At 35.3% G+C, this 26826-nt stretch overlaps 1 protein-coding gene across 2 annotated transcripts in view; it reads left to right on the top strand.

Annotated features, from left to right (window-relative positions):
* Positions 1–435: 435 nt before the first annotated feature.
* The window catches only part of LOC142343254 (ras-related protein Rab-2A), a 34945-nt gene continuing 8554 nt past the window's right edge, over positions 436–26826 (top strand). Inside the window, exons 1-5 of one of the 2 annotated variants that reach the window (XM_075395037.1) lie at positions 436–492; positions 562–633; positions 5245–5312; positions 9970–10052; positions 13529–13621. In XM_075395037.1, the coding sequence (XP_075251152.1) occupies positions 447–492; positions 562–633; positions 5245–5312; positions 9970–10052; positions 13529–13621 (362 nt within the window). In that variant the 5' untranslated portion in view covers positions 436–446. Of the gene's footprint in view, positions 493–561; positions 634–5244; positions 5313–9142; positions 9226–9969; positions 10053–13528; positions 13622–26826 lie in introns of both variants that reach the window. The other variant, XM_075395038.1, reaches the window with a different exon arrangement.

The raw sequence follows: 26826 nt of genomic DNA, 5'->3' as shown, positions 1-26826 counted from the left end.
GACAAAAATGCTTGTTTATTATTAGAGAACATTAACGCCAGTTGAACGGCTCGTTCGGTATTTATAACTCCCGCAATCTGCAGCTTAGTGAGTGAATTCTTAATGTTTGCAAACCAATGAATACGTGCCAAAATAACCAGGAACATTTCACTGCTCAATAACTCAAGTTCTGTGTTGCGGCCATAACGAAAAATATGGAGATTTAAAAATCTGGCGGAGGAAAATTTAGGGCTCTTTGTCATTGTACCCCCTCTCCTCCCCCAGATTAGTGTTCAGATAACACATAGACCCCACAATCACGATAATTATACCATAATGGGGGCTATATATTCGTGGGTTTGGGAAAGAACCGAATTTAGATTCTAAAATAAGTTTCAAAAGAATAGAAAAAAATGTTCAAAAGAATAGTAAAAATATTGCTAAAAATGAAGTCTGATCATTTCAGAATGTCGTATGCATATCTCTTCAAGTACATTATCATCGGAGATACAGGTTTGACATCTCGTTCAATTAAAGAGCTATGTTAGAGCAATATCTGAATTCACTCCAACTTCATTTCAGGCGTTGGAAAGTCATGTCTGTTGCTACAGTTCACGGATAAGCGCTTCCAACCAGTTCATGATCTCACAATAGGTTAGTAGGTCTAGAGTGTATAAGTGACTGACTGGTATAAAATGTTTCTGAACTTCATTTTAAAAGTATTATATGCAAGTTAAACGGATCGTTGCCCATTTTATTGCTTTTTCAGTAGTTTGATATGTCCTAAGACATAAATTGATAATTTAACCAAGAGTTTAAATACTCATGAATACGAATTTCATTGAAAGAGTAAAATTTCAGGATTATTTTGGCTGATCACTGTCATGTATAAAATGAACTTGACTGGTAACTACTGTCAGCTTCTGATGTACTCTCAACCTGATGTGGCATAATTTTTTAAACTGGAAGTAGTAATTTCTAACGTGTTTCATAATATCAGAAAACGTTTTTCTCAATTCTATTTTTATATCTGGTGGAGGTTCTGAGTTCTACGTGATAGGCGATGGCTTAGATCTGTATGACTTGGACGTTCTTGTTCATATTTGAGCGCATGGTTTCTGCTTCAACGTAATTTTGTCACCAATGCTTCATCAAAATTAATTGTCAAGTAAAAGTAGTAATCTTGCTCATGAAAGATCATCTTGATAATTATGCTGTTAACCAAATTGATTTGCTAATGTGATTCTTTTTTGTCGATCACTACTTTGAACAACTCGATATCACTGAAAAGTTTTCAAAAATGGTGTGAGATTGATTTTTACGGCTCATAAAAGTTCTAATTAATTCTGCATTTAACAATAATACTGTTCGATTTAAAGAGGTCGGTTCAGATTTTTTAACCACAAAGTCACTGCTTAATTTGATTTTCGATCTTTAGTTTAGACTAATTTTATTGTGCATGATAACCTCAATTAAAGCAAATATAGAAATTTTGAGAATAAAAACATTTTGGGCGCGTTATGTTATGGCTTCAGTTTTTGTTATTGTGGTCGCGTGTCTTAGGCAAAATTTCTAGAATGCGCTTTGTGGTTTGAATTTTTGAGCGACTTCTTGCTTCTTTCTTGTTTGACTTTTGTATAGCCGCTGTCAGCTTCTCAAGGGCGATTATTTAGGCGCTGACTTTTTTTTTTATAAAATTCGAAGAATTCGACTTGTATTTCGGGCTCTGTCTTGGGCTCGTTGATTTTTGAAGTCAAATCGAAATGATGATTTGGGCACGCCGAAACAGGAAATGGAACAAAAATTTTGTATTAATATTTTAAAATAGAGCGAGAAAAGGGCGTTTGAGCAAAAATTCGCTTTCAGGCTCATGGTTTTTGTCCACATGCGGCAATTTGACTTAAGTTTTTACTATTTTTTTTATTTTTATGATCGGATTTTTTTCTAAATGATTTTCCTAATCCATTCATAGTTTTTTTCTTGGTTTAGTTTTTGTCAAGTCAATGAAAATTTTTTGAATTGTAGGTCAGGACTTGTCCTGCTGTTTTTTACTTCGTTGAATAAAAATTTGTGCCACTTGACCTTAGTTCACAGCTTGTTCAACATTTTTCTGTTGATCATTCTGAAAATAGGTTTGACGTCTTTAGCCTATTTTCACTTCTCTCATTCTGCTCAAAGTGGTTTTAAACAGCACTTGAACAGCAGAATAATCTGGAATCAACGGAGTCGGTATCGAAAAACGAAATCTAAAAAACAAACTGGATGAACCCGTAAAGCCCGACCGGTAGCGTAAACAATTCTTCCTTGTGGGATAAACCTTCCAGCCGCTGACTTGCCAACAAGACACAAACTATAAGAAGCAATTAAATTGCAAAGAATTAAAAAAAATGCGCTCAAAAGTATCCACCGACGCACGGTCCATACTCAGTTGAACAAAGACAACAAGCAACTAGGTACACCTCCACCAAAGATCTCAGAAGAACAAACGCTCCCACGAATAGCAAATTTACGACTAGCAGACCTCAGAACTGGATAGTGCCCCCTGGTAAACTCTTACTTGAGTAGGGTCTGCAACAATGTTGATAATCGCTGTCCCAAATGTGAAGTAGCACCACATGACGTAAACCACATTTTCAACTGCAGTAAGAACACCACGGACCTGACAGTGCTTGACCTGTGGAAAGACCAGTTGAGGTAGCCAAGTAGCTGGACTCAGTACAATCAATCCAACACGACCACCTTGCACAGAATAATCCGCCTTACTTGCCCCTTTCCCTGGATGTTGACGATGCCCCTCCTGACCCCCTAACATGGGGGATCGCATGTCAATCACCATTGCGTAGATGCAGAAAGTTTGGCGCACCACAAGCAAGTTGTGGATAGGCAGTCACTCTACTACTAATATATCTATTTTTATTATGATACAAATGCAACTCAGCTACTAGTTAAAAACGGCAGTAAGCGCCGGTATCCCGCCAAAATTACCTGCATGTTGCAGCTCTGTACGACAGCTACAACGACACCACTCCTCCACCATGCTCAAAGCTAGCTACTGACGGGCTTGAAGTTTCTGAGTAGCTTTTGCAGTCTCGATGTGATATCGAAAAACTTGATTCGTTGGCGTTTATACATACTTTTTAATTTGTCTTCTAGATCCTGTTCTCATGCTTATAGATCTAATTGGGAGTGCGAAAAAACTTGATCTTTGGTTTAACTTTATTGGAAAACCGAATTGATTTTTGCTATTTGTACTTGTGCTGTAAATCTATCTACATGAGCCCTTATGTTTGCGAGGACGATATTTGCCTAGAAGAATTGGGCAATGTTTCTCTGCCGTTGTTTCAAGTCATACAGCAGTATTTGGCGGTTAATATACACGGCAATTTAGCTCTGTCGCTGCTGTGGTTATCGCGTGGTTTAGTTTAGCTGAAATTTTTTAGAAATTGACGTTCACGAATAGTCATCTTTCTCATTAACTTGTTTTTTGGGCGAGTTTTCGTTTTCTTTAGCATCATTGAGAGGTTATACTACAGGATGCAAAACCCATGAAAAATGTTCTCATTTTTCCAATAATATTATTAATATTTTAGTGGGCTTCAATTATTGTTTTTGCTTGTTCAGTGTCGCGACATATCTAAGTTCTGAGAATATCTCCAATACCTCTGTCCACTGCTGAAGACATGTCTATTATATTTAATCCGGAGATTTAGTCTTTATGAATACAAACGAAACACTTTCATTTATTGTTTGAATTCTCTTTGACATAACAATTGCTTGAATTATGTGCGCTAGACAGTTACTGTTTTAGAATAATGTGACATGCTTCATTCTATGAGCTATTTCATGACATGTTCTGTCATTGATAGAATTTTGAAACTGGAATTTTTTTAAAAAGAAACAATAGCTTTTGACCTTGTCATGTAACATATTTTGACTTGTTATATGGAAGCTGGAAATTGAAATGATTCTTTTTGCATGAATATTTCAGCGTTCAAGTTTTTAACATTTGAAATATATCATTTTCAACAGAAAAGCATTTACAGAATTTTGCTATGAATTTTCAGCAGAAGCAAACGTTTAGAGCATTCCAAACACTTTTTCAAATCGAAATTTTCCGACATTTTTAGTCTGCGTTTTGGTATGCTTTTTTGTTAAATTGGCTTCCCGACTCTGTAGTTGCCATTCTCATTTATTAGGTGGTCAGTAACTTCATATTTCTCCTCTTTTCCATTAAATCCAGGATTAGATTATCAGTCATTGAACCGTCTGCAATATTAGCTGCTGCTTCGTTGTTGAAAAAGAGCAGTTTACGATAACAAAATTGTGCTAAGTTGTAAAACACATGCGAAAAGGGGTCACAAATGATATTTAGCACGAGAGAGAAAAGAAAATATAGAAAAAGCGAAAACTTTGCTTGAGCAGTAGTGAAAATTTAAAGTTAAAAAGAGTTTTAGTCCGTGTGACGCCAAGCAAATTCGAGTTAAAATTTATTTAACATGTTTTCACTTGCAAATAGTGAACAGCTCAGTCACCTAATTGACTGCTAACAAATTTTGCTTGAATAATTGATTATTAATTTTTCATGGTCAAGAGCATGCTTAGACCATTGAAAGCAAATTGAATGATAAACTTCTACGCCCAAAAAAGTTGCAGAGGACCTGCGTAATGTTTTTTGTTGATTTTTGAAACAGAAAATGGTGCTTGATAAGCGGAAAGATATTATTTGAGAGCTTTTGAAATGTTGCATCTAAAAGTTATTCATAAATTGCTAATGTAACGAAGACGAAAGCAATGAAAATGTATATTCGGTAAAAATGGTTGTGTTTAAAATGGGTAAATGAACAAGCAATAAAAATGCAGTAAAGATGTTTGACCAAATTAGAGCTAATTCTTTGCTTCTTGTTTGATTTAATCCCGCAAAGTTTTCACCCCAAAAGCTTTCCACAAACCCTTCATATCCCTAATTGTGAATGTTATTTGTATCGCTCATGTAAAGAATTATAATCTGGGTTAATTGATAAGGGGTGAAGAGGCCACACATTCCAAAATTAGTGGTTGTGAAAACAGTCAGTTCGAAAGATTGTATCTTTGATCATGCTTTGTTGAGATTTTTCACACTGATCTGTTACTGCTCTACTGTAACCTAATCAGCAGCGACCCGTTCGGGTTCTTCATATCTAAATGGAAGTATCATTAGCATATTCAACATATTAAAATATGTAACTGTTGATTGCGTTTTATGCAATCATGTTATGTTTTTTTCAGGTGTGGAATTTGGTGCTCGAATGATTAGCATCGATGGAAAACAGATCAAGCTCCAAATTTGGGATACTGTGAGTGTTTCTCTGCTATACATTAACCCGGTCCACTCTTTTCAGTATGATTATTTTAATAATATCTGTGAATATCTGATATTTATGCAATATGTAGGTAGAGATGATATAGAGGTATTCACTAAGACGCTAGAGCTTTTGTGCTTCCGCGCAGCTAATTCCGACATCTTTTAGTTAGAGCTGGAACGTTATTGTCAAAAACTGGCATTAAATCCAACAGCTAAATGGACTAATAGTTAAAAATGCTGTCGATCAAGGGCAAGGGATCGAGTCTTTAAAATGCAAAAAATAGGAAAGTCAGCGCGTTTGAAAAATGCATTAAAAAAATCTCCAAAAGTTTTGCTATTTGTTCATAAATTTCATTACTGGAAAAAAAACGAGAAAGAAAATGAAGGTGAACTTGTTCTTGACCTGAAGTTACTTAAAAACTGAAAACAGGAAAATTGTTTTTGAAACATTTTTTCTGAAAAACGATTTTACTAATAGCGGCGAAGCAATAGCTCTAACTATCAAAGATGTTAGAACTTTTATTGCGTCGTCTGCCTCACAAGTTTTGGCAACCTCCCTTTAGCATGGGCTTCTCGGTGACTGTTTTTAATAGGTGCAATAGTGATAGCTGAGCCCTTATTATTGGGCTTCTCTTGGTTTATTTTGTTACGCCAAGATTTTTGTTACGAACATAAGAAGTTACGCTCACTCCAAATCGGCTTTCATCGATGCATTCATGGAATTTCTACTTAATTGTGTTTCTGAAATCACTTTTCACTCTTAATCGAGTGATTTTTTTTTGTTCGACCGCGTGATTAATTCAGTGACTCTCAAAAATAATGGTTTTCATAAACCTTTTGGAGACTTTTTCCCTCTAATTGAAGTAGATAAGGTCAGTTGAGTGTATTTCACTCTAAATGAAGGGTTTTTGATGGCAGCTAATAAAAACAACACTTTTCTTCTTAAACAAAATACGATATCTCAAGAATTAGTTTCAAATTTCTATGCTTAGGTTTTTTCTTTGTATTTTTTGAGTACTAAGCTATTGCAGCCATTTTCTGTTATTAGCCAGCTAGGTTTGAATTTTATTTGAGGGCTCGTTTTCGGAAACAATTAATTAGAAACATATTTCAAGGGACGAATCACACCATTTTTCCTTAGTTATGATTATTTTGATTTTTTTCTCTTATTATTTTGGCCTGATTTCTGCCCTTACAGCTCTAAGCAATCTCAGCTGTTTTTGGGCTGATATTTGGCCTGACTACAGCTCTATTAAGCAGTCTCGGTATGTTATGATTTTTTGACATAATAGCAATTTTGATGTTAATAAGTTCTTTATTCAAAAATGATAGTTAGAAGATGGTAGTTGTAAGCAATAGTAACAGGGGAATTCAGAAAATGTTTTAGATTAATTATCATCAGCAATAAGATCCTACTGATGTAGCAAAGCTGTACAACTCAGTGATTAATTTTTTCCAGATTAAATATTTCAACAGTTTGAGCTATACATTTTTTGGAACGTTTTTTTTGTCTTTTCCCTCGAATGTAAGGGAACGCAGATTGCACTGGAAAGCGCAGTTTTTTGGAAACATAAAACGAGGATCTAAGGAATTACAATTTTGCATTTTAAAGTTTCGTAATCGATCACAAAAAACTTTGTTGTTGAGAAGTTTAGTCAAGCAAGTTAAAAATTTACGGTTACGAAACTCAATACTGGTATAACTTGTGCATTGAAACTGTAATTAAAGTTCACTGTGTTAGCAGAAAGCTCCGTCGATACTTACAACGCAAACCGAGAACCTTTTCTTGAAACGTAATAGATGGCAAATTTTTAACCACGGTGTTTTACGGGGTAATTCAAATGCCAACAATTATTAGATATTATTAGGCAATGCTTTCAAATGAAAGTTTGTTTCACTAATATCTTTGTCCTTTAAAGTTGAATAAATTTCCTTCATTTCCAAGTCATATTTAAAAATTTACGAGAATCTTATTTGGTTTTTTGAAGATGGAAATAGGATTGAAAGTTGATAATTTATCCAAAGTTGTCCTTTTAGCCTTTTTAGTTCATCTTTTGTTTTCTGTTTTTTTTTTTGGTATATTATGAATAGGTAGATAATGCAGGCACTATATAATATACTCAATACAGAAAATACGTGCGTTATGAAAGGGTGTGTACTCCTCAATATTTGGAATGTATACACATGAAATGCTAATTATATTTCATCGTTTCAAAAAGCAGTGCAAAATTTTTTGATGCGCTTAAGGAATAAAGCTAAACTTCTATTGTAAAAAAGTAAGATTTTCGGTCAATTATTTCTCTGCTGTAGCACTAAGACAAGATGAGTTGATTTAATGCTAGGAGAAGGGGGGGAGGGGTTGAGGAGAGTAGAGAGTTTAATGATAACTATCGATTAAATAGATGTAACCGCGGCAGCTGTACTTTTCTTTCATTACATGTTATATTATGTAGCTAACTAAAAATAACCAACTCCCCTCCATATTATTTCCAACTCCCTAAAATTTTTAATCCCTCTTCTGGCGTGGATAAACTGTGTGAAAAAAGGGAGCTATATAATAAGTACTACAAGGCCATACATACATATGTACATGCATTAATATACCACTTGTCGTCTATGTTCAAATGTGTGAAACGAACATACATAAAAAGTAATTTTCAATATAGAATTAATGGATGGATTCATTAAAGCGTTACAACTTACTACTACTAGTACTATATTCTCTCCATATATAGGTCTTTCTATTTCATGGATATGGCTAGCTAAGATATTAGTGACTGACTTGAAGTTGAAAAAACTTAGCAGCAGTGGTTCTTTTCAAAGTGATTGTGAATCACACAAGCATTGGTTGCAACATGTTTTACCATGCAGATAAAAAAGACACTGTAACAATTATGATCGAAAGCAAATTGCATGCTGAAATAAACTAAATTGATAAAGAGGTCGCTAACTATAACTAACGACAAACAAAAAAATAAAATGTATTAACCGAAATGTCTTAAACACTGATATCTAGCTAATCAAAGCTGGTTATGAATGGCCTAAAATGTGCCCATTCGGTTTTAAGGTTTAGCTGCTTAATACTACAAAATGATCAGATTAGTTTCGAGCTCAGCCACAACGAGAATTTGCAAGAATCTTGCGCGATAATTTTCCTGGTTGCAAGATCCTGTGAGACCATTTTGTGCAAGAATATTATAAGATAAAAGTTCTGTTCTCGACTAAGGCAATCTATATTCATAAAGATTTACATTGTACCATAACTCCAATCAATAAATAAGATTAATAAATTATCGTTTCAGAACATTTATTAAGCTTGGAAGTTTTGATTTAGATTTTAAGCATAATAGAAATACGGTTGTAGATTATAAAACCTTTTTAAACGCTCATTTACTTGAGGTTATACACAGAAAAAAGTGAAGCTAATAAAAAAGTTTGTCCAAAAAATGATTTTTCAGGTAAATTAAATTGTTTTTTACTACTTAAGTTCATTTATTGCACTATTAATGCTTACTGTTCAATTTTGCAGGCACTGCTACAGTAAAGAATTAAGAATTCCGCTTTTTCCGTGGCTTTAATGCTTTTAAGTGATCATGTTTTCTTGAAATACAAAAATTTGAGCTAATTTTATGATCATGATCTAACTTGAAGTAAACAAATAATGCTAATTTTGTTGTAAACACTCGGTATATTATACTTTGAGCTCAGTTTATGATAATGACTCAAACTGGCATTTCTCATAATTGATCATGATTCATGGAAATGGGAATTTGTATAATAAATGGCGGAAGTTCACTGGAAGTGTGTTTATTTGTATTGTAGGCTGGCCAAGAGAGCTTTCGCTCCATAACCCGCTCTTACTACCGAGGGGCTGCGGGGGCTCTGCTAGTGTATGATATAACTAGGTAATAGTTATAATAGCATTGTTATAATAAACAGAGAAGGGAACTATCAATCTTGCTTTCTATCTCAAGGGGCTGAAAAGCTGGGATTTGTCACCTTAAATTCTGCTGTACCTTCTTTCAAAACTTTCCCTTCGTGTTTGAACGAACTCATACTGCGTAAATGTGCCATTTATATTAAAAAATGCAAAATTAATATTTTATGACACTGTTACGCAACTATTACGCAATCGAAATAGGAGAATTCGGTAAAGCGTTGACAGAATTTCTTTACGAATCGAAAATGATGAGAGCCGATGAGTCCCTCAAGATGAGTTAGAGATTAATTTATAACTGAGGTATCACTAAAAATTACCCAATAGCAAAGTAGCCAAGAATCAACTGGTTGCAACATCTATTTTTATTTGTATAATCGGATTTTTCAACGCCAAGATAAACGAGGATGGGTTCTACTAATGCCAAAATTGTTATGGGTATTTTATATTGGTTAATTTGATATTGGGTACAATGACGTGTAACCGATGTTCGCCTATTTTCTGTAAATAGACCGACTGAATAACCACTTTTAAATTGTGGATCAAATATAAAGCTCATGAATTGTTGGTTAAGGGTACAGACAATTAATTCTCTGCTTCATGTGAATCCTAGATTGAACAATAGTGGTGTATGTGCTATCTTCCAGGTGATTGTATCTATCTATCTATGATTGTATATTTGTGTACATGTGGGTGTTGTTGTTGTTAATAGGCCGGCCAAGAAGCTTTCCGGTCGATCACCCGTTCCTACTACAGAGGTGCAGCGGGTGCTCTCCTTGTATACGACATCACCAGGTGTGGGAATCTCTCTGTCTCTGTCTTTCTTAACTCCTTTCTCACCTTTTTACTTATCCTTTCATAGACCTTCCTACTTATATCCCCCCATATCATTCATGCTCGGAACTGTTTCTTTTTCCCCGTGAAGACACCTTTTGGCTTCAATGAATGAACTAATAGCGTTTTTGCAATAATAAAGATATGCGCGTTGCATTTCCTAATTTGGGACTATAAATTCAATTGGGACTATGTATGCATGCCAGGGTAAAGGTGGAAAAATATGAATTATGAAGGGGCAAAATCTACCGGGGAGGGAGTGAAAAAAATTGTAATGTTTTTGCATTTGTTCATCTTAATTGATTTATGCCAGTTAATTGGTTCATATTGAGCTTTTTACTCATATTTCAGAAAAGACTTTTAATGGCAAATATTAACTGTACCTTCAGCCTGAAAAAGCTAAAATCGAGAGCGTATTAGTTGGATTGAAGTAATTAAATTAAAAGTCCACCAAATCAAGTTTTTTTGCTAAATTTTAAATCGACTGAATAGCATACCAATTTCCTGAAATCTGTCTCCATTATAAACTTGCATTGGTCTTAGTTTAGGCGAAGGCTTCTTAAAACGAATTTTGTTCACTCGGGGTCAATTTAAGAGCAAAGCGTTTTATAGCAAAGAAATTTTTGTCCGAGTTCGTGACATTTCAAAATTGTTACAACCTGCTCGGTGATAGCTTCCTGATCGAAGCAATGTTCTTTTCTTTCTTTCGAAGGTTTTTAGCTCGCAGATAAACTATTGTCTACCATTTGGTTTTTAATTTTGTAGACATTAACATAAGATAAATTTGTAAAAATGCTTCTCTTGACATGTTCTGTTATCTCCATCGTGTGCTGTCTTTTTTTTGCAGCTACTATTTTTCTAATTGCTCTCAAACGAAGGTTGTGGCATTTATATTAGTCCTGTGGTCCTTTAATGCGATTTTTTTCCTTGACAAATTTTTCGTCTGGCCCTTTTGACTTTTCGTCCTCAAAAACGGGATAAACAGGTGAAACCCGGAGGGCATCAAGTTATTTCAGAGCCTTACATCTTCCTAGTCTCTAAGCATGTGATTCACCAAAACTGTTTTGAGACAATTTCATGGTGCGAAGGGCTGTTCTTAATCTTAAAAGCTTGAACCTCCTTCGGTATTTTTTCATTTGCTGGAAGTATTTGCAAAAGCTTTCAAAGACTATACTAATTAAAATAGTTCTCCAATTTATTAAAATTTATTTTTTAAAGAAATGTTGAATTTGATATTGATATTAGGCTTCTGGAGACAAAAATCATTCTTTTGACTAACCTCCTTTGCTTCCGAATGAATTACAACTTTGTTATTTTGAAGTCAAAATAACCAAAAAAAAATGTTTTTCCGGTACTTTCTTCTTAGGGATCCCCATGTAGTGTCTTCAGTCTGCATTCGGTTCGAATTGGTTTTCTGGAGAAAGGAGGGTTACCTCATTAAAGACAATGCTGAGAAAGGCATTTTAAATGAGATGAATTACTTTAACAACTTGCGCGAGGATTTGACTTTTGCACATGTTCTAGTGTTATTTTCATCTCTCCAGTAGTTCATATCTCCTGCTATGATTTTTTTACTTCATGTAAAAGTTTATTTGTCTTTAACCAATGTTTCCGTGTTGGCAACTTTTTATATAAAATCTTGATGTTGTTTTAGCCTGTCTGGGCTGTTTTAACGCTGTTATTTTTTCAGTCATGTTTGAAACACAAAATCAGAAATGGAAGTGAAATTTGATTTTTAAACGAAAGTTTTTAAATAGCAGGATTACGCTTAACTCGTTGCAACATCGACCGGGGTCATGGAAATCAGTTATGTTGCTTAGAAGTCATATTGCTTTTTACTTTTTTTTCACGAATCTAGGCTTTGCTTTAATGAAGTCCTAGGTCATGTTTAATTGCTCTCGAACGAAATTCGTAGCAATTATTGTAAACAAGTTGGTCTTCTTTTATGCATTTTGTTCGCTTGTCCATTTTGCGCTTTTGTTCTAGAACATTCTTTGACTTCTCAAGTGACTTTTTCGCGCTTTCGTTCTTCATTTTTGAGTGATCTCTAGTGCTCTCACTCCGTAGTAAAGCTTGTTGCTAAAAAAAATCGATTGGAGCAAAGCAACAAGAAGGGCCTGATAGCTGAGGTGGCAGTGCTTCTGGTGAGGGAGAGGGAGGTTCATGGTTCAAATCCCGGCGTGCTCAACAATTTATGCGCCCATAAAGAAAAATTTATCTAGGCTACAGCCCCTGAATAAATTGCATCGCCTGTCGTTCGAGAGCAATTCTTCCGACATTAGTCGGTTTGTTTTTAATGCGATATCTGGCCGATTTGATGTTTCATTGTTCATCAAGCTAGCCTATGACGGTAAACTGTTGTTAATTCCTTCATTAATTCCTACCCGTCATTTGTTATTAATTTTTTCTGACTTAATTGGCGTGTTTTTAAGAATGAAATTAGAAATTTCTGCGTTATATAAAGCTGTAAATACATTGTAGAAATATAACTATAATTTCTTGCCGGCCTGCTTGGTGTATTGGAAGAAATTATTACAGAAAAAGTGTCTGAAATAGCCACTTTAGAACCCTTCCATAAACTTCAAATTTCATCTCAAACAACGACTGAGACCCCGTTCATGTATTTAATTTCAACTTCCCCTTCAAATTTTGAACATCCTTTCTTTTCCTCTTTTCCCAAAAATGATGCCCATGTACTGTAAGCCACATTGTTTGTACACTTTCTTAAATTAATTGCTTCCCCCTTTGCTTCATTTTTTACTCTCGTTTGAAAGTTTAAACAGGAGAAAGGCAGGCCAGTTCTGTTTGTAAAATGGCGAACTATGCAAAAAGCAGAATGATCGCTTCGGCAAACGAGTGAAGGAATATGTTAAACCCAGGCAATCAAATAAGTTTCAAATGACAATCAAATTAATTGATGAATTTAGCTTGATTTTTAACGTGATTGATTTTATAAGGTTTTGGAAAATATTATACAGTTAATTGTTTACCGGCGCACAGCACTGTATTCAAAGTGCTGTGTGGATGATAGCCGACAGGGGGTTAGCCGACAAACGAAAAGAGTAATATTTTAATCAATTAGATTTGTCGACCACTCCAAGTTGTAGGCTAATTTCATATTTTTTCGTTTCGGCTGAACTCACTGTCGGTCTATATTCCTTGCACCGATTGGTGTCAATAAGATAGAAAATTGATGCTGTTCTGCTTAATGGAATCAGAGCGATATTTCGGCTATCTGCAACTTCTAACTTGAAAAAAGGCAATGTACGTCTCATGCTTTGATCAGCTTTATTTGATGCTTGCGTGGCTATACCTAGGCAAATTTGACCATACACCCGAGCTGACATATACTTATACTCGCTCTGTATGGGGTGGATATTTTTATTTTAAATTTTTGATCAACCAGTTTGTTTGTTTGTGTTGTTTGTCTGTTGTAGGAGGGACACATTCAACCATTTGACCCAGTGGCTCGACGACCTCAGACAACACACTAGCTCCAACATGGTCATCATGCTCATCGGCAATAAAAGGTACTCTATCACTTCAAAAAAATGGACACAATTTCATCTAATCAGACCAGGGATTTTGATAGTAGTCACACACACACACACTTAATTTCTTTAGTATTGCGCAGTATGTGTTTTACTTAATGAATGTGTACAAGATTCGGTATTTAAAAACAACCACTATTATCAGTACACAAGATAACAGTGATGGTTTTCGATTAGACTTCATCTTAATAACAAAAAGAGACAATTGCGCAATTTTTATGTAAGCAAAATTTGCGAGATAGTATCCAAAGTAAATCTTTCAATTTTTCTACGGCTTTGTGCTTGAGTGCACCTTTGGTCTGGTACAAAAGTTTGGTCTGACTTTCGTGCCAGAACAAACAATGTCTGTGACTTGGGCATTATAGAGATGATAAATTAAGTTAATGAGGGTGTCCTTGTGATAGAAGCTGAATATCTCATTGCTCTGAGAAGACTTCAGAATAACAAACTCACAAGATTTAACTAGAACAGTCTGTCGTTCTTATGGATAAGCTTATCACATAGCGATGGCGGTAAGTGCATTGCCATGACGGTTCCTCATAGCCAATTCGCTAAGCAGCAGTGAAATAATATAACGCTGTGATAAAAAAATTGGTTCTCAAATTTGAGGACTTATTGAGAAATGAACACATCAATTAGATTTGACAGGTCAGCATTATGATTCAAAAAACCTGGTACGGTCAAAGATCATCCCTTCTATTGGTCTAACCATCGAAATAAATTTGAGCTGTAGTGGAAAGTACTGACCATCTTTTGTATCATTCTTTTCACCTGAAAAAGTATTTACAGTTCGAATTGAACAGTGTTTGTATTTGTAATACCTATTAATCCCGTTCACAACACTCAAAGAATATTTTAAGCTATGCCCAGTATTCAAAATGTCCAGTCATGTAAAGGCACTATTTGTAAAATCCTTTTTATAGCTGCGAAGCTGTAAGCGGAGCGAAGCTATATTGCGGTGCTCTTGGTTTTTTACAATTCAAAAAATTTGAATTGTATTGGGGCGCTGTTTTTTTTTAAGATCCCGTTCTTTCAAAACGGGATAAACAGGTAAAGCCCAGCGGGCATTAAGTTTCATTAGAGCCCCAACGTGGGCTTTAGTAGTCCTTCAAGTGCTTAGAATGGTGAAGCTGCTGGGATGGCCTTAATTGAAGGTTTAAAGGTCGTTTTTAGGAGTTTTTGGACTCAAAATGCTGCAATTTTTCATTTTTTTTTTGCGATTTTTTGAGTTTTTGTTTGATTAGTCTTAGGTTGAAGTTTTTAAAAGTTGACGAAGGCCTTTTTCGAGACAAATTTTCTTTTTATGACTATTTTATGAGCAATATGTTTTGGTACTACAAACACAAACTGGCAAAATGATACTAATTTTTGCAATTTTTTTCAAGTTTTTTGAAAATTTTTGTCATTTTTTGAGTTTTTCGATCTTCAGGGGCCAAGGAATCTCCTTTGAGGTTTGATAATAGGGCACTGCATAGTTTCTAGTAACAACGGATTGGTTTTCAACATTTTAATGTCTCAAATTTTAGCACATTTTTGATAAAATTTGCAATTTTTTTCAATGTTTTCTAAAGTTTTTGTCAGTTTTTCGTATTTGTCCATTCTCAAGTACCAAAAAACCTATTCCACGGTCTGATGAAAGTTACTGCATGGTTGTTAGTTTCAATGGATTTGTTTTCAACAAATTAACCTTTCGAATGTTAGAAATTTCTTGATAAAATTTTCAATTTTTTTAAGTTTTTCCGAAACATTTGTCTTTTAGTCAGTTTTTCTCACCTCAGTAGCCAGCTAACCTCATCCAAATCTTGATAGTATGTTATTAAATAGTTGCTGGGGCAAGTGAATGGTTTTCTATATTTTATTTGAAAGAATTTTTATTTTTTGAAATTTAAAATTTTTTCTGAAAATTTTTGCCTATCGGTCTTTGAACCCATGAATTTTTGAAGGCTTGGAATTGGGTTACCGGATGGCGTCTAATAGCCTCTAGATACACAGAAAAGATTCTGAAGATTTTAATATGATGGTTTTCCGTAACATTTCATTAAAATTTGCAATTGATTTCTTTTTTTTTGAATTTTTCAGTCATTTTCGAGTTAATCGACCTTCAAGTGCCTATGAATTTCTTTCAGTTATTGCAGATATATTAGAGGACCGATTTTTGGTTTTGAACATATTTTAGAAATAGGTATAATTAAAGAGATCAAATTTTGCCTTAGGGGTAAAAGCTTTAGAGAGTTTTAGCAATGAGTGTATTTTTGTTCAGTTTTTTATTGTTTTAATTTCTCAGTGTTTGGGAGATGATTTTGTTTCTGTTTTTGCTGGCATTGTTCACGTGATCGGCTGGTCAGGTAGAGTACTTCTAAGTTCTTCATTCAATTCTTTGAATTGTATTTCAGGACTTGTCCTGCTATGTTTTTTTGTTTCGTCGTCTGACGCTCTTTTTCGTTTTACATTTGTTCACGCAGCAAAGCTGCAAAAGTCAAATTTCCCGAATGACTTCTTCCTCTCACTAACGGCATTTGCGCGCGTGACGTCATTTCTCACCCGCTTTAGCAGAAGTTTTTAGGTTAATTGCGTGATTAGATTTTGATCATACGTGACTTACCTCACTCAATAAAATGACTTTGCACTTTAAAACTTAAGTTTAATTTGAATTTGTTTACGGTCAAAGGAACTCATTTGTGCAGTAAAGGTCCCTAATAAGAGGCTTCTGAGGAATGAATTTTAATAAGCTTTATTAATTTATCGCTGAATGTTTTTTAACTAGTTTTTTTGAGCGGCGTTTTTTTTTTCAATTTAGATCTGTATCCGTTTCTATCTCTATTATATGGCACGCAGGTCTACTCTTTCGCAGCTATTCCGGCAATCTGCCGGCTATGTTTATAGCTACGAAGCCGTAAGCTGAGCAAATTACACTGAAAAGCAACAGTTAGATTAAACGCCCGCTATTTTTACGAAGTAAAAATCTAATTTTGAGGCAGCATTACTCCAACTTTAAATCACATTTTGAATACAATTTTCACATCATTGATCAGATAAGCCGCAATGCTCGCTTTTTTTCTTACATTTGTTTACATAGCAAAGCTGAGAAAGTCAAATTTTCTGAATGGCTCCCTCTAACTAACGGCATTTGAGCGCATGACGTCATTTTTCTCTCTAGCAAAAAATTCTTAGGTCACTTGTTTGAGTCGATTTTGATCATACGTGACTGGCCTCACTCAATAAAAATGACTTTTGTTCTTTTAAACTTAAGTTAATTTGAATTAGTGTAAGGTCAAAGGAACTAATATGAGTAAAAGGTCCACAATAAAAAGGCTTTCGTGGAATGAATTTTAACAAGCTTTATTAATTTATCGCTGATTGTTTTTTAAATAGCTTTCTGAGGGGCACCAATAACTTTTCAACTTGTATCTGTATCTCGTCCTATCTATTTTAGTCTATTTCGCAGCTATTACGGCAATATGGCGGCTATGTTATTAATAGAAGCTAGTTTAAAATTTGCTCGTTTGGTTGAATCTAGATTGTATTGGTAGTAATAAAAAACTTCAATTACTTTTGACGGATTGAAACAAAATAAGCATAAGGCAGTAAATAAATCCTCACTCATAATATAAACGCGATTAATACGGGGAAAACTCCTAATACACTAATGTTAAAAGTGCAGGGGATACTTTGACCATAGTTGCTGTTTCTCAGTGTTATATGCTCAGTTGAAAAGCTCGGCGCGATAGAGAGATTTTTCAATGTATTTCCTCATAGTCCGCGTGAGTTTAATTTCTCCGTCTGCCACTAGTCTTTCGAGAGCAATTCTTTCGACATTTAGTCGCTTATGTTTCTACTAGACCATTTTCCGAGAATATGTGATTGAGGGTGCATGGAATCATTTCTTAATGCCCTTACGCACTTCACCTCTGTGCTATGGAGCTTGAGGAAAGTCTAATGAGCCTGCGAGTTTATCACTGAACCACTGTAAGCTTAAAAAAGTCGGCTGTATTAAGTGAAGCGCAGGACAACGCAGAAAAGAATTGATTAGATTCTAAAGAGAAGCTGAACATAAACGATATTCGGATGACTGAATTTTTTTTTCAGTCAAGGGCTAACCAAATTAAATACCCGATTCGTCGAAGTGGAGCAGGCACTACTATATATTAAATTCCAAGAATGTGCTTTTTAATAAGGTTATCCCAAATTTTTTACTGTAAACCGTGAAATCTACGCCTATCGCTAATTTTTGATACAGCATACTTAAATGCATGAGTTTTTAAAATACGCATTTTCATAAACGCCACCGTGTGCAATCTAAATGAAACGTTGTTCGTTAAAAATAATAAGAAAATTTCTCCATTTTAAGACCTGGACACATAGGATGTCATTACAAAGCTTATCGGACATAATTGCTAAATCTGAATTTAATTAAGGCTCATAATCGAAATGACCTCATAAAGTGTGGCAACGCGTGAATATCTGATCTATAGGTCTTGAATTTCGTAATAGAATATAAGGAATGCAATGGCCAATATACAACTCACTGAACAACGGAAGTAATCTTCAGCATCTATTCAACTGCTCTCGTGCCTTGATCAAAGTAGCATTTTTGTTAGACATTCGTGCTAGAAAGTAGCTGCTTTCTAATAGCCGCGAAGCGATGGCTGAGGCTAATATTGGCTTTTTCTTGGTCTTTAATTAATAGCCGCCCTCATCTTCTCAGCCGGCTATTATTGCGCTCGTATTTTTTTTTTTACAATTCAAAGAATTTGAATTGTATTGGGGCGCTGTCTTTTTTTTTAAGATCTGTTCACACAAACGAAGTTTGTAGCAATTATTAATAGCCGCCCTCATCTTCTCAGCCGGCTATTATAGCGCTCCTATTTTTTTTTTACTTCGTCGAATAAAAAAATGTTTCGCTTTACCTCATTTTGCCGCTTTTTCAACATTTTGCGTGATATCTTTTTGACTTCTCTAGGCTAGTTTCTCTCTTCTCTCATTCTGCTAAAAGTGATTTTGAACATCAGTTGCTCAGCAAAGCAATTCAAAATGAACAGAGTCAGTATAAAAAATTGAAGTCAGAAGTAGAAACGGGATAAACCCATAAAGCCCAATTTTAGATGCCCGCTATTTGAACGTCGTTCCTTTAAGTCTTAGTTACCATCTCTAATGCTTATTGGTATTGATAGTAGCCCCTGTAGCCTCTCTCTAAGAAACAGAAGTACGTTATGTTCAACTACGAAATGCCATCAAAATAAATCGGACTTAAAAAATGTTTTTGTACAAAAATCTTTTTTTTTCAATATCTTCTATTCTTTCAATCCCAATCATGCTTATTGGAATCAATGGCGGCTATTTTCCGGCAATCTGCCGGGTATGTTATTAGTCCTGTCGGTCTTTTTTTATGCGATTTTTCGCTTGACCAATTTTTCGTCTGACGCTTTTGACTTTTCGTCCTCAAAAACGGGATAAACAGGTAGCGCCCAGCGGGCATTATGTGCTCTTAGAGCCTTTCAGGTCTGTTTCAGCTCAAACTGTCTTGGAGACGATACTTATACTTATGGTGTGAGGGGCGGTTCTTAGAGGTTGACCCCCCCCCCCCTTTGTTGACCCCCCACCCCCACTATTGGCTCCACCCCCCCCCCCACCGCGCTTTTGCCCCCCCACCCAGTGCTGCCCCGGTGCACCCCCCGTGGCTAGCTACTGACCAAGCCAACAGCTCGCCGGTCGTTTGAGAGCAATTCGCCCGCCGTTAGTCGGTTATGTTTTTTACTGTTTTGTTTTCGATTATTTGGATAGGATTTTTTTTCTAAATGCTTTTCCCAATCCATTCATAGTCCACTCTGGGTCTAGTGTTTTGTTTGAACTAGTGTTTTTTTCTCGCTAGTGTTTTTTGTTCATTTTAACATTGATTTTCTGTTTTTTTTTCATTTTTTATGATTTTTTAAGAAATTATCTTCCCAATTCACTCATAGTGCGTTCTAGGTCTAGGTTTTCGTTTAATCCATTCATAATTCATTCTAGGTCTTGTTTTTATTTGCTCTTGAACGAAGTTCATAGCAATTATTGTAAACGTGTGTCTTTTTTATGCAAAAGTTTCGCTTTACATTTTTGCGCTTCTCTTCTAGAACATTCTTTGACCTCTCAGGTGACTTTTTCACGTTTTCGATCATCAAATTTGAGTGATCTCTAGTGCTCCGAAGTAAAGCTTGTTGCTAATATAAAATCGGTTGCAGCATAGCTAAATTAAGTGACTCGTAGCGCAGTGGGGTGAAAGTTCTTTGCACCAATAAACAGAAATTGATCTAGACTAAAAGACCATGAATTAAATTGCCTCGCCTGTCGTTTGAGAGCAATTCTTCCGACATCTGTCGGTATGTTTTTTTGAACTAGTGTTTTTTTCTCGCTAGGGTTTTTTGTTCATTTTGACATTGATTTTTATAGCTGCGAAGCTGTAAGCTGAGCGGAGCTATATTGCGGTGCTCTTGGTTTTACAATTCAGAGTTTGAATTGTATTGGGGCGCTGTTTTTTTAAGAACTGTTCACACTTTTTCATGATTTTTGAAGTCAAATTGGAGTAGTGATTTTGGTCACGCCGAAACAGGAAGTGGAGCCAAAAAACGAGGGGTCTTGCGGCGTGAATTTTTTTTGCTCTATTTTTAAAGTAGAGTGAGAAAGCGATGTTTGAACAAAAATTCGCTTTCTCGCTAGTGGTTTTGTTCAAATGCGGCAATTTCACTTTAATTTTTTACTGTTTTTTCGATTTTTTGGATCGAGTTTTTTTGTAAATGGTTTTCCCAATCCATTCTTAGTCCGTTCTAGGTCTAGTTTTCTGTTTAGTCAGTGAAAATGCTTTGAATTGGACGTCAGGACTTGTCCTGCTATGTTTTTTGTTTCGTCGTCTGACGCTCTTTTTTCGTTTTACTTTTGTTCATACCTCAAAGCTGAAAAGTCAAATTTTTTTGAATGACTTCTTCCTCTCACTAACCGCTTTTGCGCGCGTGACGTCTTTTCTCACTCTCTATCAAAAGCTGTTTGCGTGATTAGATTTTGATCATAAGCGACTTACATCACTCAATAAAATGACTTTTGCACTTTATAGTTTAAGTTTATGTTGAATTAGTTTAAGGTCAAAGGAACTCATATGTGTAATAAGGGTTCTTAACCAAAAGGCTTCTGCGCAATGAGTTTTAACAAGCTTTATTAATTTATGGTTTAATTTTTTTATAGCTTTTTGAGCGGCGTCGATAACTTTTTCAATTTATGTCTCTTTTTCTATCTCTATCATACGGCACGCAAGTCTATTCTTTCGCAGCTTTTCCGGCAATCTGCCGGCTTTGTTCTGTTTTTTTTCATATACGATTTTTTAGAAATGATGTTACCAATTCACTCGTGATCCGTTCTAGGTCTAGGTTTTCGTCTAGTCAGTTAAAATTCTGAGCTTTTCCCTTTGTCGCCCCAGTACTTTATGCGCCCCCTATTTACAGAGCACGTGCCATTACATAGTAAATCATTATGCAAAAATATGCATCCACTAAGCTGGGGGGCACTAATGGAATATATCAAAAATTCTTTGAATTGTACGTCAGGACTTGTCCTGCTATGTTTATTTCGTCAAGATTTTTGTTACGACCATATGACGTCACAATCACTTTAAATCTGCTTTTTGTTAATTCATTGTACAATTTCAACTGAGTTGCGTGCGTGACGTCATTTTTCGTGCGTGACGTGGAGCGAGTTTTTTGTTCATTCGCGTGATTAAATTTTTGTTAACGTGACTTACCTCACTCTCAAAAATGACTTCATCATTTTGAAATTGACTTTTATTTACTTTAATTCAAAGAGGTAAAGTCAAGCGAATGTGTGTCACTCTTACTGAAGGTTAGAGAGCAGAAGGTTAGGTTTGAGAGCAGCTAATAGAGGAATCAATAATTTAAACAGCTTCTTAATCAAAATATAACATCTCAGCCCTTAATGAAAACAATAAATTTTTACTAAGCTATTGCGGCTTTTTTCTGGCAATCTCCCAGCTGTGTTCTTAATTGCTCTTCAACGAACATTGAAGTAATAATTTTAAACGTCTGTGTTTTCGTGCGAAAATTTTGCTTGAACGTTTCCTAAAACAGTTTTCTCGGGTGTCTTTTTCGCGCTTATTATCTTAGTGATTTGTGAGTGATTTGAATTGCGCTCATTCAGAAATTAAGTCTTTTTCTAAAAGAGAATCGATTGTGAAAGATGACCGTACATAGCCCGTTTAGTTTAGTGGTAAGTGTTGACGACTCTCATCCGGGAGGTCGCGGGTGTGAACCCCTCCCTAATCAGAAGTTTTTGGATCATAAAAGTTTCTCCCCCTACTAAATTGTTTGCCTGGCTATTCTTTCGAGAGCCGTTCGTCCAAAATTAGTTGGTTTGTTTTTTTGTTAACAGTGGTTTCTTTAGGCCAAGCGTTCGTATGGCTGCTATTCTGCTCGTATTTTCAAAGCTGTCATTTTTTTCGGTGAAGGCACTTTGCAGCTGTTTTATTGCTTTCATAGTATACGTCAAAACTGTTTGTCTTCAGAGTGTTAACTGAAGCAATGCAGTTCGTTCTGATTTTGTTATTTTAAATTATGACTGTTTGCTCGAAATGTACAATTCGGTGATTGGCGATGGATCGAAAGGACCGTAGATTGAAAATAGTAAATTTTTGGGACAGTAGATCGAAAGACTTGATGATATGAAACGATCACGACCAAACATATATCTCGACCGAATATAATGTACGCTGCATTTTGTAAGTGAGTGCTTAAACCCGATTGGCAAAAACGTTGCAACTTGCATAATTTCATTTTCGATCTATTGTCGCAGTTTACGCTTTCGATCTGTTGTCTTGGCACAGTCGAATTCGCCTCTTGTATACAATGCTCTAAAGTTCTGATCTGTTAGATGTGACGTATTCGTAAATCAGACTTCAATTGTGCAGAACTCGCATTCTAAGATAAGCGATGAGTTTTTGTTCTTTTGATAAGTCAACGCAATAATCTATTATTTGAGGCTCCTGTTTGTTAGTTACAAACAATACTGCCTTTTATGGATGTGGTTTACAATATTCGATTATGCAAGCAATGCTGTTGCGTGCTAGCTTCCTCTTTACCAATAGCAGCCTTTTTATTCGAGTGGGCTTTTCTCTTGAAAGGAAAGAATATGGTTATTCTAAAAGCATGCCAAGGAGTAAATTGGTACGATAAATTTGTTCACTGACGGCCCATTAAGTGAGGCGTGCTTTTAAATCTTTTCAATGCATTCAAAGAGAGCTAAGGATGAAGGCTCCTTGTTATAAACCGTGAACAGACAAAACAGACTTTTTCGTCCGGACATATTATAAACATGTTAAAAAAACTAAGCCCTAGAAATTTGATAACGCATTTTTCCACGCTGTTTTGAGTTATGTAACGAATTTTCAACGCTCATAATTTAAATCTTCAACGGAAGATGTCTTAACGTGAAATCGACCTCTATTATGTCTATAATTAGCTCTCCGTTGTCTTTTAATTGCTCTTAAACGAAGTTTGCAGCATTTGTTAGTCTTAGGGTGTTTTTTGCTTGATTGGGATATTTGCTTGACACATAACACCCCAGTTCCCCCCGCACCACACCGCGCCAATACAGCGTTTTTATTGCGCTCTAAAAAACTGGATTGCTAAGAAACGCGATAAAATAAGAATGCGATTCATCGAAACTGTTGAGAAAAATTCATGGTGTGAAGGGCCGTTCTTAAGCTTAGAGTTCGACCCCCCTAAGTCACCCTCTCCCACCTCCAAAACCAGACCTCGTGCACACTCCTCCACCTTGCGATTTGGACCTCCCGCCCTCCCAATTCCACTTACTCTCCCCTCGTCCACCTGCCCTCCCAACTCGTCCCCCCTTCATCCAGTCTCTCTCTTTCTGTCGTCGCCTTGCATGCATGCTTCTTGACCCCCCATTCCGCTAAGCCCCAGCTGGCTACTACCAAAAGCCACCGCTCGTCGGTCTTTTGAAAGCAATTCGCCTGACGTTGGTTGTTTGTATGTATGTTTCTGTGCGTGCGTGTCGAGCTAAAGAAAGGGGGTTTCTTTTTAGCGTGCAGTGTTTCGTTTTTTTTTGTGGTTGCGATGTGGTGCTCTGTGCTTGTGTGGTTTATTTCTATGTGGATTTGTGTGAGTTTGGGACTTTTTTCAAACACATGATAGTTCGCACGAGGTTTTGAACGATAGATTTAATTGAATCTAACTAAAGGCTTTGAAACCAGTGCTTCTCTTTAGTTTAACATTTTGTTGAAAAGTATTGATGAGTTTTTGATTTATCGCTGCATTTTTTATTAAAAGCCGCACAGCGATAGCTGGGGCTATTATTGGCCTGCTCTTGGTTTTTTTACAATTCAAAGAATTTGAATTGTATTGGTGCGCTGTTTTTTTTTAAGATGTGTTCATACATTTTTTTCAATTACTTTGATCTTTCAAAACGGGATAAACAGGTAAAGCCCAGCGGGCATTAAGTTTCATTAGAGGCCCAAAGTGGGCTTTAGTAGTCCTTCAAGTGCTTATAGTGGTGCAGCTGCTGGGATGGCGTTAATTTAAGGTTAAAAGGTCATTTTTAGGAGTTTTTGGCCTCAAAATTGTGCAATTTTTCCTGGTTTTTCTGATTTTTTTGAGTTTTTTTGTTTGATTAGTCTTAGGCTGAAGTTTTTTAAAAATGATCAAGGCATTTTGCAAGACAAAATTGCTTGTTATGACACTTTTATGAGCTATATGTTTTGGTACTACATACAAGCACGCAAAATGATACTAATTTTGGCAATTTTTTTCAGGTTTTTTGAAAAGTTTTGTCTTTTTTGAGGTTTTTAGCCCTAGGTGTCAAGAAAACTCCTCCAGGGTTTGATAAGGGGTTTGATGATAGATTACTGCTTAGTTTCTTGTGGTATTGGAATGGCTTTCAACTTTTTGTCATCAAGAATTTTAGCATTTTTTGACAGAACTTGCAATTTTTTTCATATTTTTTGATATTTATTGTCATTATTCAAGTTGTTTGAGTCCCAGGGGCCAGAAAACCTCATCAGAGGTTGAATAATATGTTACTGAAAAATTTTTAGTTGCCATGGAATAGGCTTCAATTTTTGATTATCACAAGTTTTAGAAATTTTTTTGACTAAATTAGCATTTTTTCAGGTTTTTGAAAATTTTCGTCAGTTTTTTCAGCTTCGGGGACCAGCAAGCTCCTTTGTGGTTTGTTAAAAGGGAATTGCATAACTTCTAGTAACAATGGAATGGTTTTAAACATTTTAATGTTTCGAATTTTAGCATTTTTTTGATAAAATCTGCAATTTTTTTTAATGTTTCCTATAGTTTTTGTCGGTTTTTGATATTCGTCGATTCTCAAGTGCGAGAAAACATATTCCACGTTCTGATAATACGTTACTGCATGGTTTTTAGTTTCAATGGATTTGTTTTAAACAAATTAACCTTTCGGCTTTTGGAAGTTTTTTGATAAAATTTGCAATTTTTTTCAAAACATTTGTATTTGTAATTTTTTCTTGCCTCAGTAGCCAGGTAACCTCATCCAGGGTTTGATAGTATGTTATTAAATAGTTGCTAGGGGCAATTGAATGGCTTTCAAGATTTTAATAGAAAGAATTTCTATTTTTTGAAGTTTGAAATTTTTTCTAAAAATTATTGTCTATCGGTCTGAGCCAATGAGTTTTTTTAATGCTTGGAATTGGGTTACCTGATAGACTCTAGAGAAACAGAAATGATTCTGTAGATATTTATATCACGATTTTCAGCAACATTCCCTTACAATTTGCAATTGATTTCTTTTTTTTCTTAAATTTTGTGGTCATTTTGAGTTAATCGATCTTCAAGGGCCAATGACTATTTTTCAGGTCTTGCAGATAAAAAACTGAAACGATTTCAGAAACAAAATTCGGTTTTAAACAAATTTTTGAAATAGATTTTTTTAAATGGGAAAATTTTGCCTTAGGTTTAAAAGCTTCAAGAGTTTTAGCAATGAGTATATTTTTGTTTAGTTTTGATTCTTCTAGTTTTTCAATTTTTTGATGATTTTGTTTGTGTTCTGGCTGGCATTGTTCAATTGATCTGCTGGTCAGGTAGAGTACGTCTGAGTTTTTCTTTCAGTTCTTTGAATTGTATTTCAGGACTTGTCCTGCTATGTTTTTTTATTTCGTCGTCATGATTTTTGTTACGACCATATGACGTCACAGCACTTTTTTGTTCATTCGTTCATGCAATTTCAACTGAATTGCATGTGTGACGTCATTTTTCGCTCTTAGTGGAGCGAGTTTTTTTGTTCATGCGCTTGATTAAATTTTTGGTCACACTTGACTTACCTCATCTTAAAAATGACTTCCTCAATTTGAAATTGACTTTTATTTAAATTCAAAGAGATAAGGTCAAATGGGTGTGTCACTCTAAATGAAGGTTATTTGAGATCAGCTAATAGAGGCAGCAATAACTTATACAGATTTTTAATCAAAATATAACAGATCAGCCTTCAATGGAAATACGATTTTTTTTGGTCTGTCTTTTTTACTGTTTTTTTAGACTGCCAATTTACGAATCTATTGCGGCTATTTTCTGGCAATCTGCCAGCTATGTTTTAAATGGTTAGTGTTCCCCTGATCTAATCACCTCAGAGCGACAATTTGATCTGGCTGATTTTTTTTTTGGTATGCAGCAAATGAATTTATGAACTTTGACGTCATATTTTTCAAAGAATAGAATGTTTTTATTTTTCTGATTTTTTGGTTTGTTGAATATTTTCTATGCGCGTTATGGAATGGGCGTAGGGTTTTATAGTGATCTTAAATCCAATTCGATTTAAGTAACTATGTAGCTAATAGTTTAACTGACCTCTTCATCATTTGTTCTCAAAAGTCTAAGATTGAATCTTGAGTTTGAGATATTAATAGCCGCAGTTACTCTCACCGGCTATTATTTAGGCGCTCTCCTTTTTTACAATCCAAGGATCTGGATTATATGCGCTGTCAATTAATCATTTGAGTAATGAATTCTTTAAGTATTTTGTAAAAGTGGAGTGAGAAAAGGGTATTTCAACAGATTTTCGGTTTTTGACAGCGATTTTTTTTTCACATTCGGCATTTTGACTCCTATTTTTGCTGTTGTCCTTATATTTTAACTAAGCGTCATGCATGTTGAGGATCATTTATG

This window comes from Convolutriloba macropyga, chromosome 7 (genome assembly GCF_964194025.1).
Source record: "Convolutriloba macropyga chromosome 7, txConMacr16.3, whole genome shotgun sequence".
Taxonomy (NCBI): Eukaryota; Metazoa; Xenacoelomorpha; order Acoela; family Convolutidae; genus Convolutriloba; species Convolutriloba macropyga.
The sequence above is the reverse complement of the archived record's forward strand: the minus strand, read 5'-3'. Positions and strand labels throughout refer to the sequence as shown.